Below are 21,004 nucleotides of genomic sequence, written 5' to 3'. Positions count from 1 at the left end.
AGCAGTGACCAGCTAGCTCTTTATAGCCACCCTGGACATTCACTTAATAAAAACATTAAAGATTGTTAGGCATTCGGGTGCAACGATTCTGGCGACTGTGGATCACAATCTGAGCACTGCTGCACCCAATCTGTCTTGTGAGGATTGGCTCCTGTGTGTGTTGTGGGTGTACAAGTCCATTTTACACTAGACCTGTGCCTTAGTCCTTCAGATAGGACCCGTTCCTAAGCCTTGTACCAAGCATGAGTGGCTATCTGTAGAAAAACATATGCAGCAAACCCCCCATTTTACCACTTCCCCTGGTATTCAGAGATGTAGAAATGACATGGGTGACATTTTTTCAATAGGAAGAGGAAAAACTGTGTGGGGAAACAGACTCGCATTTGAAAAAAACCAAACCTGTTACTGCGCATATGTCTTTCCTTTGAGCGTAGACCAATGTCTACTTAACTGGGTTTGCTAATATCTCATGGGCTTCTCCATTCAACAAGGATCTAATTTAAGGCTTTTGATCTACTTCATTTTGCAGATTGTTCTAAAGCTTTTGCCTGTGCAGGTGTTATGGCTCCAGCTGTAGAATTACACACTTGGACAAAAAGCTGAGTCGTATTCAGAGCCAGAAATATAGATAAGGGAGGGGAGAATCTGGTTTTTATTTCAAACCCTTATAATTGTGGCTGTTGACTACATGGCCGAGAAGAGTGGAATGACCTTATCTGGGCTCCTGAACTAAATATACCAGTCAGAAATACGTAGTTAAGGGTTTGTAATTGTCAGTGATTCCTAATTGTAACCAATAGCCGGGCTTAGTTTATTTTACACTCTCCAATATTCAAGTAACAAAGCATGGCAAAATCCATATCTGCAATTCTTTTTATTTCTGCACTGCAGTTCTTGAATGGAGCTTAGAAATTCCTCTGCCCCATAGAGAGCCAAACGTTTACAGTCCTGAGAGAAGAAATAACAAGCCTGTTAGTGTGAGAACTGATAAATACCTGTATTGACCGCATGAGATAGAAGAGCTATTAATGTGTCTGTTAAGAGCAGAACAAGGTACTGTGCCATCAGCATAAGGAGGAATGAAAACTCTCTTGATGGGGAATAGATACGGCATCTAGCATTTCAGGTTGGCATCCGTATAGGGCGGGGGATAAGGGGTGGAAGGAACTAGCCCCAATGTGGGCAATGCAAGGTGGTTAGAACTTGCAGCACTCCTCAGATAAAGGTATGGGTTGCAGTAGGTAAATATAGAATTTGCTACAGGTTGAACCTCTCTCTCGCTCTAGTTTGGCCCCCTTAGGACCTGACTAGTGCTGAAACAGAGAATTTGCTGAACCATGGAAGGTCAATATTGTCTAGCAGCATTTCTAACACTTCCATGGCTTAGTGTCTGGAACATTGTTTCCATCATCCATGTGTTGAACACAGGAACCAGTGGGAAAGGGGGTTAATTCTCTTTCCCTTCTGCTCCCCATGCTTGCTGTTTCTGTAGCCTATTGGAGATGAATCTGGTCCATGGCATCGCAGTGCTTTCAGGGCTGCTCTAACTTCAACTCTGCTTCCCAAAGCCTCAAAAAGGAGCCATAGCACAGTGTGTCTTGGGGCCATTAAATAACGAGTGGACACCTGCTCTGTTCCTCCTGGGTAACTTCTTACAGCAGTGGACTCCAACCTTTTTACACCCAAGATCACTTTTTAAATGACAGAACAAGCCAAGGTCTGAAATCTCGCCCCTTCCTTGAAGCCCTGCCCTCTCTATTTTCCTCCTCCTCCTCCTCCATCACTTGCTATCCTCAACCCTTATACTACCCAGTTCTTCTGTAGGAAGAGGTTTTTCCAACATTTGGCCTGTCTCGACTGGACCAAATGTCAGGGAAAAAAAACCCTTCTTTTGGAAGCCCCCTTATTCCTCGTGGAAAGAGGAATATAGGAGTGACCGTAAGATCATGTTTGCTCTTCCACTAAAGAAGCAGAAGAACAAATGCATCTCTGGATGCAGAAGTGTTTTTTCTGGGATATCTCGGAATCCTGAAAAACTCCTGCAGTCTAGCCGTAACCTCACTGGGTTGAGACAGGATGTGTAGGCTCCAGGGTGGGAATGAGGGATTTGGGTGAGAGGTGCAAGATCTGGGAGAAAATCTGGATGCAGGAGAAGGTGGATAAGGGGATGCTGGCTCGGGGAGGGGGTGCCAGGCTGGGCAGTGTTGAGGGTCAGATGTAGGGTTAGGGTACTAAGCATGCCACAGACTACTAGATGTGAGGGTTCAGGAATTTGCATTGGAGTATTTGAGGGGCTCAGGGCAGGTGGTTCCAGTGTATGATAGGCTCAGATGTAGGGTCTGGGGGAAAGGGATGCTGTGGTCAGATGGGAGCTTGGCCCCAACAGGCTTCATTTTTAAATAAAATACTATGTCAAACAAAAAGTTTGTCTTTATTTCTGAGAAGGGCAGGGAACCTGTTTTGAGTCAGGGGTCACTGACCCAAGAAAAGTCAGTTGGGGCCACACAACTGCAAAAAACCCTCCTCCAACCCTTCTCTCCCCTACCCCCCCCCCCAGCTTCCCTAATGTGGCCCCAACTGTGTTGGTGGGAACAGGGGACATAGTACTGGGGAAAGGTGCCAGTGGGGACAGAGTTCTGTGGCTTGGGACAGTGGGGAGGGAGAACAAGGAGCAGGGGAGTGGGGACAGGGTGCCAGTGGAGGCAGAGAGTGTCCTGCATCTACCTCCTCCCAGGATTTTCTCCCTGCCCCCCGAGGGAAGCCGGCGCATGCCTCCTCTGGGCCTGACTCTTCTCTCCGCGCCTTCCCCCCCCCCCCGGGCTCAGGGAAATCCCGTGCGTGCCTGCCCCAGGGTCGACTCTCCCCTCCTGCGCCAGTGCAGGGAAGTCGCCGTGCTCCTCCTCCAGGGCCGACGCACTTCCAGAATCCCCGGAAGTGGCGCTAAGCTGCGGGACTTCCGTCCACCTGCGGGAAGCCAGTACTACCTCCATTTCCGCTGGAAGTAGGTAGTGGGGCTTCTCAGGTGCGGGAAAAATAGGGGTGGGGCCGGACACCTCGCGATCGACTGGTCGAGGCCTCGCAATCGACCAGTCGATCGCAATCAACCTGTTGGTGACCATGGTCTTACAGCTTACCCATGACAAGCCGTTCATATCTGTGACCGCCGACCAGGCTACAGGCTCTGTGCATATGGCACTAAATGAGCACTCAAGGCCATGAGATGGTGACTTCCAAGTTTGCAGTTAAATATTCTTTGGGACTGGAACCAATATCTAGCTGTAAGAGAACTCCTATATTGGCACCATGTGAATTCTCTTGAGTTTCAAACTAACATGGCTTGAGTTATACAGGCAATAATTCTTCCCCCCAAAGATTTTAAAAATCTTTGCAGATGTGTCTTGTTATGTGTGCAGAAAGCTGCATTCCAGAAAAATAGTGTGTAACTGGAATGAACCTCCTGTATATTGCCTTGTTTGGGGGGGTTGATTTTATTTTCTCCTAGCAGAGTTGGATTAGAAAAGTGATGAGCTTTTTCTTTCCTATTACTTTTACCCTCAGCAAATTAATCACAAATCAAAATATGTACATAGAGGAGGTATCATTTAAAGGAGGAGAGCTACAATTCTTGCTTCCAAGGGAGAAAAAGTGGGGTGTCCCAAAATGTTGGCCAGTATGTGTCAGTGGTAGCCCTTATGGAAGAGGGGTATAGAAAGTCTATGGTTGTAAATAGCTGTAACTCAACAGTTCATACCATCTCAGTATTTGGCCTCCTATTCACAGCCTGAAAAGCACAACTGTAGTTGTCCTGTTCTCATGAATATACTTGGCTATATCAGTTAACAGTAAGTTAAAGAAGAGACCTTAGGTTTTTAAAGGTGGCTTTAATTAGTTATAAAAGTGGAGTTGCTTTCCTCAGAGCAGTAAGAGAAATTCCTCAGCAGTTTTACTTCCTTTTTAAATCTTCCTTCTCCCCCCTCACCTCCTCCTCTTTTAAACTTTGCACAACTACTGTAGTAGAGTTGCATTGTGATGTCCTGATAAAATGTGGTAAGATGGCATCGGTGCTACAAACTCGATAGGAAAAAAACTGGCTAATCCAGGGTTCCATTGATCACATAAAGAAGAATTTTCGCTTTCTCCAGACATGCCTCTTTTGAGGATTAAATAACCCAGTGTTTTCCAAGTAAAAATGAATAAAGCCAGATGGAAAGCCGTAGGAGCCAGGATAATTTTGGGGGGAATCTGCCACGTACTCTGGGCCCAGGTATTCCTAATACATGGTAGGAAAAGACTAACCCTTCTGTTAGACTCTTCCTAGCAATCCCTGGGTGCAGTAATGTGAGGATCATAAAACTAGGAGTGGTGACCTTATCTAAGAATGACTAGTTCTTCTAGAGCAGGGGTGGGGAACCTTTTCTGGGCCAGGGCTGTTGACCCACAGAAAAATCAGTCAGGGGCCACACACAAGTGAGAAGCGCCAAGCCAAACCCTCACTGATGTTGCCCTGGACTGAGAAGCAGAAAGATTCTCCTCATGTACCTGCACTTAGGTGGACCCAGGCTAGTAGATTTTGTGCGCTCCAGCCATGCAGTGGGCTAGCAGGGGGGCCAGTGTGTGCTCCCCAGTGCTGGGGGAGGGGTGCCGCCTCCATCCCCTGGGCCTTAGGTTCCCTACCCCGGTGTTAGAGCAATAGGACTAATGTTAAAAGGCTTTTTGGCGTTCATATAACTTTCCTTATTTTAGTCAGTGTGAAATGATGCTGCTTTGTAGTCTGGTGGGGAAACTTTGATTCAATTGCATTAAATTGCTTAGGTGGCTCAGAATAGGCCCTGCTATCAGGGAAATCACTTGGGGAAACCTTATCTACTGATAAGAAACTTTGGAGAGGGAGATTAAGTGGCTTTATTGTTGAGGTGTTCATTGTACTATTTCATTATGTACAAAGCACCTACCTCACCCTTGGTACGTACCACTGTAAGATAGACCTACCCTCTAATCTGTGCAGCAGCACAGCCCTGCAGCTGCTTAATGAGCCGCACCCTGCCAGGGGCTCCTGGCCCTGTGCACAGAGCTGCCTGGCTGGGGGAGGAACACGTCTCCCTCAATGATCGCAGCAGCTCCCTGCTGAGAGAGCAGCAAGCCCCTCTCTGTTAGCAGAGAGGTGACGTGTCCCTCCTAGCTGGGAGAGACTCGCTACTCTGTCCTCAGCAGGCAACTGCTGCTGTCCCTGAGGAAGAAGTGCCCTTCCCCTTCAGCCAGGCAGCCTTGTGAGCAGAACCCAGAGCAGTTGGCTGGGCTGGGCTCATTAAGCAGCTGCAGGGCAGTGCGGCTGCGCATCTTAGGGGGAACACTGCTGGCGGCTCCAGCAGGCTCTGCAGCAGCCTTGTAAAATCTTCCTAACTATAGTCATTGTCTGTGCTGGGTCTAGGGTTAGTGGCGTGGAAGATGGCTCTATAGAAGCAGGGCAGGATTTCTTCTTCCAGAGGACGTTTGCCGTCTCGTTGTTTAAAATGCCCCTGCAGACACAGACCTCCATCTTCTAAAGCCAATTTAAGCCCCTTTTTGGAGAGGGGGAGGAGGGAATTAAAGTGTCTTGGGTTTCTTAGTTGGAGGAGGAAGAGCAGCCTGGAGCTGACTATGCACTGACTACTTCTATGTAAGAATGGCCATATTGCGTAAGACTAACAGGCCATTCTAGCTCTGTGACTTCCCTCTCCCCCCCCCCCCCCCCCCAAGTATGGGTCAAGACCCAATATTGGGTCATGGAAAGTCAGGCACTGGGTTGCCTTTCTGTCAAGTGACCCATGGGGGGCGCTAAGGCAGCTTTCTACCTGTCCACACTGTCCTGGCACTGCAGACCCTGCTGTGGCCTGCAAGCTGATAGCAGCAGGCCCGGCTCCTAAGTGGAGGTGAGTAGCCAACTCAAGACTGGGGAGGAGGGGAACAAAGCAAGCCCATCCCATCTCAAATCAAGCCCAAAACGATCTCCGTCCATTTGTGCTTGGCGACAAACCAGGAACTAGCCAGTGAGGGTGTGGAGCCAAAGCTTGGGGTGGGGACATCCGGCAGAGCTGCCTCACCATTCCACTGCATCAATGACTGAGAACCAACAGTGGTAAGCAGGTGCCCCAGCAATCCCCTGAGCCTCTCCTGCACCCTAAACACCTCATCTCTGGTCGCATCCCATAGCTTACACTTCCTGTATCCCACCCCCATGCCCCATCCCAGAGGCCCCACCTATATACAAACCCCTCTGCCCCCCCTGCTCTGGCCTGCACCACAAACCCCTCATCTCTGGCCCCACCCAAGAGCCCACACCCCCCAAGGACAGTTTTCACCCACGGCACCCTCAACCTCTCATCCCCGCGGCCCATCCTGGACCCGCACTCTAGTCAAGATATAACTTCCTTCAACTGGGTCGCAAGAGTTTCTCCTGATGGTCACCAATGTTCATTGCTCCTGAAGCATTTAACAGATTGGTGCAATTTCAAGTGTTCCATCCCAAGCTTCTGACACCTGGAGGTTTAGGGGCCCTCGGGCATGAGGTTCATCCCTAATCATCTTGGCTAATAGCTGTTGATCGATAACTTCATGGATAATCTAACTTTTGAATCCAGTTACATTTTTGGCTTTCCTAACTGCTCCAGGCAACGATTTCACAGCTTGACTGCCAATATCGTGTGATGTACGACTTCCTTTTGTCTGGTCGCTGCAGAGAGGATTTGGCAGGATAGCACGGACTTCCTTGGGAAGAGGAAATCCATGAATATACAAGAATTTAAACTTGGATCCTGTTTCACTGACAACTAGGGATGTAAAATCCCGTTTAATCAGCTAAACAGCACTTAACTGGTTATCCACTTAAACAGGTGTGGGTGGAGGCTGCTCTAGCCAGACTGGAGCGCCCCATACCCAGGGTGGGTCCCGCTGGGCTGGGCCAGCTCTTACTGGTTAGCCATTCAATCCCTACTGACAACTTGTCACTGAACATGCTTCTGACTGTTTGTGAAACTCGACCGGTTCAGCTCCGGGATTGACTGTGCAATCTGACCTCTGCCAGAACGATCTGCTTCTCGTGTGGGTGAACAGTTGGAAGAAAAGCTGGTATAATTAAGTCACACAAAGGCAAAAGCTTAAACACAATGGGTCTACAAGGCAATTAAACACCCATGGCTGGTCTGTCAGCTGGCTCCCGTAGCAGGGTTGCAAAATTGCAGTGTGGCAGTCCAGGCTAGGATTAGAGTCTGGGTTCCTGGGCTATGCAAGGGGAGAGGGTCCCATGTGAGCACTCCTTCGGTCTGGGGGCGACCAGTGCTAGGGCTTCCTCCATGTTGAGCTCCCCTCTTCTGCTGGGAGTCAAGGTGCTGGGGCTTCCCTTACCCACCCCATGGCTTCTGCCAGCACTCCAGGGTAACAGACTTCTTCCAGGGGCCCCATTTTTCTGGGGCCCCCATTTGGCCTGGGCCCATTGGATAACTTGTGCTGGATAACCCATGAAGACCTAATGTGGTCATGGAACAGTTGGTCTGCTAACCCGGCCAGGGAGTCACCTAGTGAATTGCATTTTGTCCTCTTGGCTCTGAATGCTGGATGCTAAGAGCAGCTTTCAGAGAGCATGAGTGCTTTTCCTCCTGCCCTTCCACTGAGAATCCAGGTTGCCCCACATCTGTGGGTCACAGGTCAAAGTGAAGTTTGCACTGTCAGATGGTGTGGCTCTTCCTCAAAATGTGGACCAAACTTTTTTGGCTTGTATAAGAACGGGGACTTTGAGTGCTTAGCAAAAACGTGGCTCAAAAACACATGCAGTAGAGTTGAAAGAAGGGAAGGAGGCTGTTTTTGTCTTCTACAGCAGCGGTGGGCGATAACTTTTGATGGGGGGGGGTCACTCCAAGATTTTGGTAAGTGGTCAAGAGCCACACTCTTCTATGGGAGGGAGGGGTCTGGGATGGAGGCTGGGTTCAGAAGGGAGTTCAGGGTTGGGGACTGGAATGCAGGGGGGAGTTTGGAGGGAGTTGTGATTTGGGGGATGCAGAGGGTTTGACTGGTGCCCTGGGGCAGGGAGGGGCTGGAGTGCCAGAGGCAGTCTTTGGCTGGGAGGTGCTTACCTAGGTGGCTTCCTGTGACTCTCTGCTGTAGGTGCTGGGAGGGTGGGAGAGGCTTCATGCACTGCCCATGCCCCCAGCAAAATTCCTTAGCTCCCATTGGCCAGTTTCTGTTCACACCCTCTGTGCCCCCCCCCCCCCCAGCAGATAGCCACAGGGAGCAGCCAGCTGCTTAAAACTGCCAGGGGCTGGCTGTCTGTGTGCCTGAGGGTCCCAGCTGGGCAGCCCATGGGCCAGATCAGCAGCTTAGTGGGCTGCATCTGCCCACCCCTGTTGACAATCACACTGGGATATTTGTGCTCACTCTTCACACAAATGTTTGTCTTTACTTCCCTATCTTTCATGCTCCCTTTTTAGTCTCAACTCAATAACTAATTGAAGTATTGGTGCTTGTGTAACTGCCTGCAGGTAGATTTGAACCTAGAACCCCTGGAGCTTAGTGTTGGAGCCCCTACAGCCTGAGCTATAAAACCAGCTGGCACTCTGCTTAAACTGTACAGCTCACTCATTCTTCTAAGTGCCACTCACTACATGGGGACAGGGAACCACATCCACTACGTGTGTGGGTTACACCTGCAGCTGGAATTTCTTACTACAGATTTTTCATACCAGCCAGTAATAAAGCCTTTTCAAGAGAGACTGAAGCTCTGCATGCACATAGTGCTGGTAGATGTGGCACTTCTGCTTTTGGGGTGTCTTTCACAAGAGCCAATCAAACTCTGGACTGGAAAGTATTTTGCTAGAAAATGGCCTTTTTTGAAACTGCAAAAATGTCCAACATTGGGTGTGTGGATGGGCCTTTTCTCTCTTTTTTTTTTTTTTTTTTCCACTTTTGACAAAACAAGAAAACTTTGTTATTCCTTCTCTTCCCTATATCTCTCCTCCCATCCCCTCCCCCAGCTCAGGGGCAAAGGATGGGGAAAGTATAAAACTTGGTAGTGAAAAAGGAAAACTAAAGAAACAACATTGAAGGGGGGTGGGGAGAATGTGGTAAAAATGTCTTTGCAAAAGTATCAAGCAAATGAAAAATTGACAAATTTCCATTTTCCAAACAAGTGATATTTATTGTCTTTCAAAGGCAGCTTCTTGCATTGGCTCTGGTACTTATTTTCTGGGGGGAGGGGGAGACAGGGGAGAGTGGTAAGAGCCTTTGTTTCTATAATACTCCATGGTTCTTTTATATGCTGCACCAAAAGGACACCAGGTGACCTACAAACTGATGAAGCAGCTGTGATTCGGTGTAGTCTGTGCTAGCTGGACTGCCCATCTGCTCTGCTCCTCTGGAAGATGAGCATTGATGTAGGTTTCAATATCTTGTATGCTCACAAGAGACGATGGAACAAGGTGGTTTTTTTTACGTTTGGGGTTGCAAATGCACCCAGCAGCTTGGATTGGTGATTCGCACCGCAGAAAGAATGTGGAATCTGTCAGACTCGAGATAGAACTGGAAGGGTCCTCAAGAGGTCATCAAGTCCAGTCCCCTAGCCTTATGGCAGGACCCAGCACTGTCTAGATGTTTATCTAACCTGCGCTTAAATATCTCCAGAGATGGAGATTCCACAACCTCCTTAGGGAATGTATTCCCGTGTTTAACCAGTTAGGAAGTTTTTCCTAATGTCCAACCTAAACCTCCCTTGCTGCAGTTTCAGCCCATTGCTGCTTGTCCTATCCTCAGAGGCCAAGGAGAACAATTTTTCTCCCTCCTCCTTGTGACACCCTTTTAGATACTTGAAAACCACTATCATGTCCCCTCTGTTTTCTTTTCTAAACTAAAAGCCCAATTCTTTCAGTCTTTTCTCATATTTCAGTTCCCTAGACCTTTTAATCATTCTTATTGCTCTTCTCAGGACTCTGTCCAGTTTCTCCACATCTTTCTTGAAATGTGGTGCCCAGAACTGGACACAATGCTCCAACTGAGGCCTAATCAGCACAGAGTGGAAGAATGACTTCTTGTGTCTTGCTCACAACACTCCTGTCAATGCATCCCAGAATCATGTTTTGCCCCCCCCCCTTTTTTTTGCAATGGTGTCACACTGATTCAAATACTTAACTTGTGGCCCACTATGAGACTCAAATCCCTTTCTGTAGTACTCCTTCCTAGACAGTCACTTCCCATTCTGTATGTGAAACTGATTGTTCCTTCGTAAGTGGAGTATTTTGCATTTGTTCTTATTAAACTTCATTACTTTAGACCACTTCTCCAGTTTGTCCAGCTCATTTTGAAATATGAACCTATCCTCTAAAGCACTTGTAATCCCTCTCAGCTTTGTATCATCTGCACACTTAAGTGTACTCTCTGTCAATGTCTCAATCATTTATGAAGATATTGAACAGAACCAGTCCCAAAACAGACCCCTGCAGAACCCCAGTTGGTATGCCCAGCATGATTATACGTAGACGGTCACTAAATAGGCCAAACTAAGGTTATTTAACAAAGTTGAAGCTATGCCCTGCAACAAGCACTACAATGACCTTAAAATCAAAGGGTCTGTAGGTGGCGGTCAGTGAAAGGGGGTACATTTTGGAAGTGAGTATGAAATGCTGCTGCAACTGGTTGCGCCTTAGGGTGCGTCTACAGTGCACCCGTTATTTCTAGATAACAGTGCGAGCGTCTACATAGCCATTCTGTCTGTTTGAAATAACGGATGGCTTATTCTGAAATCTGTAAACTTCATTCTACCAGGAATAATGCCCATTCCGAAATAGCTATTTCAAAATAAGGCGTGTGTAGATGCTCCACTGTTGCTATTTTGAAATAGAATGGCTCTGGTAAGGGGCTAAGTTATTCCTCTCCAGTGCCTCCTGGGGCTCTAAATCGAGACAGGCTTCCCTAATGTAGACGTGCTGACTCGGACTAATTTTGAGGCTTCCCTGCAGTGTAGACGTGCTATTTCGAAATAAGCACAGAATAGCTGTGCAGTGTAGACATACTCTTAGTGGCTGCGGACTGTGGGCGAGGGAGCTAGCTGGTTGGGAGGGTGAAGTGGCCATTGTTGGATCTCCATCAGGAACTCCCAGGGGTAGGTAATACAGCTAAACACCACCTTGTAGTGTAGGGGTGGAGAATTTTTTTGAGTCGGAGGCCACTGATGCACAGAAAATAAGATGGGGACTGCACAAAAGCAAGAAGCCCAAAAAACTCCAAAGCCCCAACGTGAGTGTTGGGGGCCGGATCCAGGCAAGCTGGGGGCCGGATTCGGCCCCTGAGCCTTAGGTTCCCCAATCCTGTTGTAACAGCACCACAGGGTCATCAAGGGTTTATGCCTGGGCAGTATGGCTCCCAAAAGAGATGTGCTGCAATGGGGAAGAGAACAGGAAGTTTGAAAGATTCCAAGATGGATCCACACATTTGGTATCTGCTTTGGAGGATGGGGTAATAATTCAAAATGACCTGGACAAACTGGAGAAATGGTCTGCGGTAATTAAGTTTAATAAGGACAGATGTTAAGTGGAGTACTTTGCAAGGAAAAATCCGTTCCCATTCTGCATGTGTGAAAGGGACTGTCTAGGAAGGGGTACAGCCAGAAAGAACCTAGGGGTTGTAGTAGACCACAAACTAAAGAGTCAACTGCGTGACAACGTGTTGCAAAAAAGAGCAAACATGATTCTGGGATGCATTAAAGGGAGTGTTATGTGCAAGACCCGAGAAGTCCTTCTTCCTCTCTACTCTGCACTGATTAGGCCTTAATTGAAATATTGTGCCCAGTTCCAGGCCTCACATTTGAGGAAAGATGTGGGAAAATTGGAGATGGTCCAGAGAAGAGCAACAAACATGATGAAAGGTCTAGAAAACATGACCTATGAGGGAAGACTGAAAGAACTGGGTTTGTTTAATTTGGAAAAAAGAAGCCTGAAAGGGTACATGTTAGCAGCTTTCAAATACCTAAAAGGTTTTACAAGGAAAAGAACTTTTCTTCCTCCTTAACATCTGAGGATCAGACCAGAAGCAATGGGCTTAAAATGCAGCAAGGGAGGCTTAGGTTGGACATTAGCGACCGTGAGGGCAGGGCACTGGACTTGATGACCTCTTGAGGTTTTTTCCTGTTCTACTAATCTCTGACTTCCCCCATAGATCAGAAGGCTCTGAAGGTTGTGCCAATTCTTTTAGGTAACAAACCCCTTCCCCCTTGAGCAGAGGCAATGGTGTACAGACCATAGTTAGGGAAGCTTCTAGGAGTTCTCCAGGGAAGAAGAGAGATGGTGCAGCATTTTCTTGTGATTCTCTCGCACCCCGTCCTACTAACCCGTGTGTCTTAAAGCTATACAGCTTCTGGAATTGTAAAAGTTGCAGCTGTAATTGAGTTACATTTAAATGTCTAGCCTTCATGGCTGCAGAGAAAGTGATGAATAAAGGCTCTCAAATGGACTCAGTTTACTGTTTATAAAACTTTTTTTCACCCAGTCTCGTTTTTTTTTGGTTTTTTTTTGGGGGGGGGGGGTTGACAGTTCATTTCTGAAAGCTGGGGGTTAAAAAAAAAAACACGTGTTTGCTTTACTCCAGGAACAGTGCCATGTTCCATTAAGGAGGAAGTGTCTTTCTAGGATTCTTTACCATGACCAAATGAGGGAGCGGAGGAAACAAAGGTGTTTGAGATGCCTTTTTGAAGTTCTTCCCCTCCTGTGTGGTTTTTAGTAGCAGGGAGTGAATGACTGCAGGTCAGACACTTAACTGGAGCATCCAGAGGTCTTGGACTTTGGATTACGCTCAGCATGGCAGCGCCTTTGTAGACTAGACCCTTTTGCTATGTGAATCTACAGATGTCTCCGGGCTAATAGGGAATAGTACTAAAGAGTTGAGCTCTCAGAAGAGAGCCCAGGTGATCTATAGGCATCCAGCACACACATTTCTATATGAGATACTGTGAAATGGCTGAAAGGTTATCACTAACCCCAACCTTAATGGGTTAATGCTCCCACCAGTGGATCTTGACATATTAATGGGAGCAGACTAAATATGAAGAGTTGCCTGGAAACTGTTTGGCGAGAACTAGAGCCTTGAGTGCAGGTGGGTGGGTGTGGAGACAGGTGGCTGTAGTTACAGCCATCAGGAGGCAAAGACAGTGTGTCTTGTTCTGTTTGTTTTGTTCCCCCAGGAAGAAGGGATTAATTTTGTGTGTGTGTGAGAAGCAGTACACCAGCCCATTGATGTTTCTGCCCCTCGGTAACTACTGGTCTTAGTTTTTGTTCAGTCAGCAATTTCCTTGGCCTGTGTGGCTGAGCTGTAACACAGTCAGCTATTACAGTGACTCATGGTCTGGACTTGTGTCTCATTGCTCAACCATGAAGGCTGAAGTGTGGTCATAGGTCTCCTGTCCTGCCTTGCACGGGTGGTTTCCTGCCTACCCAGAGCAGCTTGTGCCTAGGGACCAGTTCAGCGTCTTCCCTTTTCCTGCATGCATTGTCCAAGCAAGCGATGTGGACTTCACCTGGCAAGCTTTCAAGTGTGTTCATTTCCAAACTAAGCAGCTGGCATGGTACAGCTGTGGCAGCCAAGTAACTCCTAGCCGTGAGAGTCCAAAGGCAAATGGCAGAACTAATTTGGGAAGCACATCGACTATATACTTGAGTCTGTCTGTTCAAGAACCCTTCCTAAACAGGACCACCAAATTTGGCATGCAGCTTTCTCGGAACCTAGCGTAAAGCAAGGTCAGGGTTTGGTTGTGCCAGGAACATGGGATATGCCAAGAATGGGATTGCTTCTAAGAAAAGACACAATCAGCAGGCAGGCAAAAGGGTTGGCTTGGGGTGCCCAGTCCTGAGTCTTCCATAAAGGGCACCCTAGGGAGATGGAGCATGGGATGGCTGCAGCCCCTCCCCCTCCAATTTGTACAAAAGCATTGCTGGCTGTTCCCCTTTGTCTGGGAGCAAGGGGAAGGTACACAGTTTGCTGCATTCCTCACTCTGGCAGGGGAGGGCCGGGGCAGACTAACCGGGACCTGCCCCAGCTGGGGGACATGCTGCCCTCCCCTTCACTGTGCTAGCTGGAGCTGCAGTGACCATGGAGAGGTGCTTCTCATCTGGCCCCAAGCTCTTCAGTGAGAGAAGGTTAGGGTCATCCTCTCTCCCCGGGGCAGCTTGCATACAGAACCCTTCATCTCCAGCCCCACCTCAGAGCAATGATTTTTAAATGACGCAAGTACGTTATCCTTTTATTTTCCAAAACCAAAAATTCAACACTGGGTAAATTCTCCTATCCTATATAGGAGAGTGTTTGTATGCACAGGTTTCTCTATTATAATCGCTTAGGGTTGCCAGATACTTTCACGAAGAATACCGAACATGGCAGGAAAAAAATTGGTTGAGCAAAAAAAAAAAAAAAGTCGGGGGACCACACTTGTTAGGGGGCAGGGGAGAGGGGAAGATGCACTGCGCCTTTAAATCCCCACACTCTGCCCCGCCAGATGCAGCAGGGGAAGAATGTCCAAGCGGCCTTCTGTCCGAGGAAAAAGAAAATACCAGATATTTTACATGTTCGGTATTTTCTGTATTTTTTAATGGACAGAGGCCACAAATACCAGACTGTCCGGGCCAATACTGGACACCTGGCAACCCTACAATCGTTTGTATATTTTTATTAATCTAGAGAGTTGGTCTCAATACCTGAAATTCAGATCAGGAGACATTCTGGCTATGCTGAGAATTGACTAAACTAACGCTTTTCTAGCGAATTAATATATATCTTTTTGTCTCTCTTCTCATGAAGTCTCCTTTTTTTTTGTTTAAGATGATATCCGGTTGTTTGGCTTTGTCCGATTTACCACCGGAGATGCCATGAGCAAGCGAGTCAAGTTTGCCCTTATCACTTGGATTGGAGAGAGCGTCAGCGGCCTGCAGAGAGCCAAAACCGGGACTGATAAAACTCTGGTCAAAGAAGTAGTACAGGTAACGCCATCTTTCTGACCTTCTCTGCCTCTAGCCTTTGCGGATGTGGTGTGGGAGGTGGGAAACTTGGGAAATGATTCCCTCTTTAGAGCTCCAACTCTAACCCTCCTCCACCCTCCTCAAGACTCCAGCTGCCCTTTGAATGATCTGTTTAAAAAAAAATGACCTTTGAACTCTCAGCTATTAACAGAGCTCTTGGCTGTAAATGTTTCTCTCTTCACCTCTGTTCTTTCTCTCCCTGATACAAAAACAACTTAATATTGAGGCATGTCTAGCAGCACATGAATAGTTAAATTGGATACGGTTAATAAGGGAAGGCGCTGCCATCCGTAACTCTTGTTACAGTGATTCTTACTTCAGACAATGTGAAGGGTTCAGATTTCACTGTGCAGAGACAAAGGACTGCAAGGCTGGGCTTCCAATTGGTATTAATTAACAAGCAACTTTTAATAGTTAACTAGATTAGGATAGCTTCCTGTTTGGCATTGGGTGTAACAGGAACATGGAAATGTGTGTACTAAGCTCTGTTTCCTCAGTGTTTGTGGGGTGTTTTTTTAAACCACTTAGATGCATGCCTAGGGCATTCTGGTGCAGAATTGTTCCCACAAATTGTTCCCACAAAATTCAACTCCAATAAACTTAAATCTAGGAGGGAAACTTCAGTTGTTAGAGAACTGCACTGTGGAATGTTGTGAATGCAATACCGAATCATCTCTTAGAAGTGGAGAGGGCAATGGGGGAAGGGGTCATTTCCCAGCTCTTCCACTGTCCTGTAGAGTAGCCCTGGGCAAGTCACATCCCTGCTCTGTACCTCCATTTTCCCATCTGTAAAATGGGAATAATGATACTGACCTCCTTATTAAAGGCTTTTGAGATCTACTGCTGAAAGCTCCATCAGAGCTAGGCATTAAAACAGTCTTACAGCTTAAGGCAAGAAGGGACCACCAAAATGTTCCTACCTTTGTTGTACGCAAGAGTATCGTAGCCAACAGCAACACAACTATGCCTGAATAGATTTACAGTTCAGCATATGCTTCTTCTGAAGAAATGTTTATGGTGGAACCCATCTCAAACAAGTTCTCTAAATGTACTGTCTCTTCTTGGTGCCTAAGCAAATCCCTATTCCTTGGGCTGTCAAACAGGCTGAATATTGAAAATCCTACAAGGGATTGGAAAGGACCTCATGGGTCACCCAGTCCCGTTCTTTGCACTCAAGACAGGGCTAAGTAATAACTAGACCATTCCTGACACTTGTCTGACCTGTTCTTAAACTGCACAACCTCCTTAGGCAATTTATTTCAATGCTTAACTATCCTAACAGGAAGCTTCTTTTTCCTAATGTCTGGCCTACATTGCTGAAAATTAAGCCCATTGCTGTTTGTAAACCTGGGAGGTTTACAAGAATAGGTTTTTACCCTCCTCCTTGTAACAACTTTGTCCCATAGTATTTGTCTACATTAAGAAATTCCTTTTGAAAGGCAAGTGAGGAAGATAAAGGCTCCTTCAGTTTAATGAGCGGTGATTGTCATAATGATTCTGACCTACACAAGTCAAATGTTACAGGCCTGCTAAAAACACTGACAGACCGGGCCAAGTCTGGGCACAGCTGAGGGCGTCCTCTCGGGGTGAATTGCTCAAATGCGGGGCTCCTTACAGCCCCCAGATTGGTGACCTTTCCAAACAGGCCACAAACCAGTCCCACAGAGTGCTTCAGCAGCCTGCCTGAAGCCACACGAGCAAAACCCCTCCGACACGCCAGCAATATCAGTGCCCCAGATGGCCCTGGGCCTCATATACCGGTGGGGGGGGGGGGGTCTTAGAACCCAATCCCACCTACCCTGAACAAGTTCTGTCCGGTTCCAAGAAACCAGCCACAGATCCCTGGTCAATTTACCCTCTGGATCTTACCCACAAATCACGCTGAGCCAATCCTTTAGCATCTAACATCTAAAGGTTTATTATTACAATAAAGAAAAGCATGAGTGTAAGATTGTTAAAGGATAGTACGTTACATGCATCGAATCTCCCAGTTCTCGATGCAGGATCTAGCAGAGATGTTACAGCTGCTGGCTCAAAAGTCCTTGTTGCGCATCCTAGGATCAGGATGGTTCCACAGTTCTTCCTGGCTCTTCGATCCCTGCTGCTAAAATTGAAACTGAAATGGGAAATACCCATTTATGCTGCACCTCCCAACACAGGAACTACCCAGAAGGATTCATGCTGAACCGAGACGTTTATCATTCTCAATGGTGGCGATGAAAGTAAGACTCCGTTACTACGAAGTAGCTGAAACTGTGTAATTTGAAGTTGAAGCAGAACATAAATCATGCTCACAACAAAGCCACACGATAGTCCATAACGTCCTGTTATGTCATTTAAAACCTGATTGGTTGCCTTTTTTAATAGCCTACTTGATTTAATAGGCGACTGGAGTGTTAACCACTCTTGACATTTGCATAAAGCCTTGATTGTCTAGTTAATCAATATACACCCAGTAAAAGCTCCAAAACTGAATTATGAACGCAATAGAAACCCTGCTATAAATCAACCTTATTTGGCAAACCCTTCTCTTTTGAGTTCATCCTCAAACTGTTGTTAAACATTGACAGTTCTCCTCCTTCAGAAAACTAACCTCCATTCAGCAAATTCTTTTGGGCAGTTCTTAGAGGGATCATTTAAGGCAATTGGACCGGTTTTGTGCTTAGTCATAATTAACAACAAATATAACCCATGCCCTGGGGGCTGTGCCCCATGGAATTTATGCAGAAAATTAAACACACATGTTTACCTGGGCTTTACTTTGTGAGAAGCCGCACAGAATCTACAATGGGCTGGAGAAGCAGCCAGCCGCTGGACCAAAGGACACGAGACAGAGGCCCGATGCTTCGAAGCCCCCAGTTAGCTAGTCAAGTGCTCAGTTATGCTGGAAATGACATGCCCTTAGTGGCCCTCTACACCTCTAGTGTAAACCTGGACTTAGACTCATGTTTGAGCCAAATGCCCCCTTCTGCCCACATATGAATCTATGGCTACGTCTAGACTACATGCCTCTGTCGCCAGAGGCATGTAGATGAGGCTACCAGGCATAGGAAAATGAAGCGGCGATTTAAAGAATCGCCGCTTCATTTAAATTTACATGGCTGCCGCGCTGAGCCGATCAGCTGTTTGTCGGCTCAGCGTGGTAGTCTAGACGCGCGGGTGTTGACATCAAAGGCATTTGTCGACCACCCTGGTATGCCTCCTGGAATGAGGCTTAAATTTAAATTTAAATGAAGCGGCGATTCTTTAAATCGCCGCTTCATTTTCCTATGCCTGGTAGCCTCATCTACATGCCTCTGTCACTAGAGGCATGTAGTCTAGATGTAGCCTATCAAGCTCAGGTCACCAGGCACTCAAGACCTGGGTTTAAAGCCAGGTGGTGGGTCTTAGCCTAAGTCCCACTTAGCCGAAATCCCCATTGCTGAGCAGCATGTGGGGCAAGCAAGGGAACCTGCCTGGGGCTCCCCACTGCCTCCATGGGCTGGATCCGGCTTGCAGGCCATCTTTTGCCCAGGCCTGACCTAGCCTAGGAAATAACTCTGTTGTATAGTTTTGCACAATAGTATTTTGTTACTTTTCTTGATTTAAATGGGGCTGATTTTTCCACTGTGTGGTTCAGCTGCCTGTTGACAGGGGCATGTCCACTCCCCACCCTTCCCAACTCCCCTCTTGATCTCTGTGGTATGGCCTGCGTGAGAAAGGCATTACTGTGGCAGGGTCTCTTAAACAAAAAGCAAGCTCACCGCGCTTATTTTCAACCGTGGGACAATGAATTGGACACATTTCTATATTTCCTGGTGCTCTGAGTTGCATGCTGAAAATGAATGTTGCAAACCACCACCATGCTTTGCAGCTAGTTACATGGGTGCAAATTCAGTAACCACCCCCTTGACTTAAGCTCTGGTGGGATGCGAACTAGGAATGTAAAAGGTTCACTGGTAAGTATTACAGGTGATGCTTACTGGTTCTGGTTAACCAGTGGGGGCAGAAGGCGATCCCTGCCTGCCGTGAGAAAGGGGCTGTTCCAGCCCTATGGGACCCACTGCACACAGGGGCTGCTTCCGCCATCCAGAGTAGCCACTGACTGGGGGGGGGGATGCCCCCCTTTAATTGGTTAAACAAGACATTTAAATGGGATTTTACATCCCCAAGGTGAGCATAAGTATTAAAATCCATCTGTTTTCTTTTTCCCCCCCAAGAAAACCCAAACTAGATACAACTTGTGTATCTGGGTGGGATAAGGGGTGCTCTGAAAAGATAAATACCATTTTAAAAAAAACAAGCTTGGGTAAACATCTCAATTTTGTGGCTCCTTTTGCAGCCCAGCTTCCATCTAAGCTTATTTGTATTCTACCCACGCTTACTATGGGCAACACAGGGATGACCCCAGAATTGGCAGTATGGCACACAGTTGGTTTTTTTTTGGTTTTTTTTTATATAGCAGCAGGCCTGGAAGGGCAAAGGAGGTAGTTGCCCTGGGGCCCAGCCGTTCAAAAGGGCCCAGGGCTCACAGCTGCTGCAACTGAAGGAGCAGCAGTGGCCGGAGCACGGGTCGTATAAATCGCTGTGTGATGCTCCAGCCAGCTCTCAGGGCAGGCTGGCTGGGGCGGGAGGGGCCAGCGTGCTATGCTCCGGCTGGCCCTGAGGGCTGCCTGCTCCAGTCCCGCCCCTTCTGCCACAGGCTCCCCCACACACACCTTGCCCAGGAGCCTGGCAAGTCTGTCAGCCCCCCTGTATAGCAGAGAACAGCTCTGAGTTTTAAATCATCAGAATGGGGTGCAAAATGGAAGCTGCTTTTTAAGGTGGCAGTGATGGGCTTTCACTCTGAACTGAGTTGTGCGTGTGTTCTGACTCTAGCACGATTGTTTAATGAGACACAGTCTTAACCAAGCCCTCTGCATAACGTGTGTTGCCTCTGGTGCCTATCCATTCAGTCATTCTTGAGAGACACTGATTCACCAACTCTAGTCACTCAAACAGTAGTTTAACGTCTCTCATAGCATGATCATTTTTTGTCACTGCTGGGCTAGGTCTATACTCGTGGCTTCTTGCACAAGTACGGCCGTTTCTGCCCGCTCTTGTGCAAAGAAACTTACAGTATGGCGTGGTAAGAGATACGCTCTTTTTTAAAATCAGGTGTAAGCCCTCTTGCACAGGAGCTCTTGCGCAAGAGGGCAGTGTGGACGCTCGGCAGGGATTTCTTGCGCAAGAAAGCTCTATGGCTAAAATGGCCATCAGAGCTTTCTTGGGCAAGAGAGCGTCCACACTGCCATGGGTGCTTTTGCGCAAAAGCACTGCTCGCACATGGCAGTGTGGACGTTTTCTTGCGCAAGATGTTCTTGCACAAGAAGCCACCAGTGTAGACATAGCCCAGGTGTTTCCATCTAATAGCTGTATCAATGGCGATGGAATCCCCTCCACCTCCTAGTCCTGGGATAGTTCAGGACCTGACTTCCTCAGCCCAGAATATACAGTATCCGTAATCCAGTTTTTGATTTCTATCTACATGTTAGATCTCTTGGAAAATGTTAGAGATCAGCTCAGATATAATTGTCACTGGTTGGGTCCATGTTTCCCAAAGGATCGCACCGGCTTCTCCCTATAGTCAGAATTGACCCAGTCCAAGGTTGAGGGATGTTGCATTCAAAATGGTTTCGCCTGTTGGGTCGGGCAAAGGCCCTTTGTGGCTGTGGCACTGGCTACAATGGCAATAACTCACTTATATTAGTCTAGTGGCTAAAAGGTCCATTCCAGATTGAGGCTGCCTTAGGCAGTGGCGATCAGACATGGTGAGGGGTGGCCTATCTCCCAAGCTGCCGGTAATGAAATAGACCAGACCAAGAGGGAGAGGAAGGAAGCAGTCTGTGCCTCACGTCCCCATCTGTACGAAGGGGATAGAGAGCATGTGACATGCCCACCCACAATATGTCTCTAGGATGAATCTGAACGGGATGTAAACCAGCAGCTGCCTCTAGTTGGCA

The 21,004-nt window shown here is 47.5% G+C and overlaps 1 protein-coding gene across 1 annotated transcript in view; it reads left to right on the top strand.

Moving 5' to 3' along the window:
• Positions 1-21,004, top strand: part of COTL1 (coactosin like F-actin binding protein 1) — a 36,261-nt gene that overhangs the window by 6,263 nt on the left and 8,994 nt on the right. Inside the window, exon 3 of the mRNA XM_006134870.3 lies at positions 14,827-14,984. Within this exon, the coding sequence (XP_006134932.2) occupies positions 14,827-14,984 (158 nt within the window). The remainder of the gene's footprint in view (positions 1-14,826; positions 14,985-21,004) is intronic.

Source organism: Pelodiscus sinensis, chromosome 12 (assembly GCF_052426305.1).
Source record: "Pelodiscus sinensis isolate ZL-2025 chromosome 12, ASM5242630v1, whole genome shotgun sequence".
NCBI lineage: Eukaryota > Metazoa > Chordata > Testudines > Trionychidae > Pelodiscus > Pelodiscus sinensis.
The sequence above is the reverse complement of the archived record's forward strand: the minus strand, read 5'-3'. Positions and strand labels throughout refer to the sequence as shown.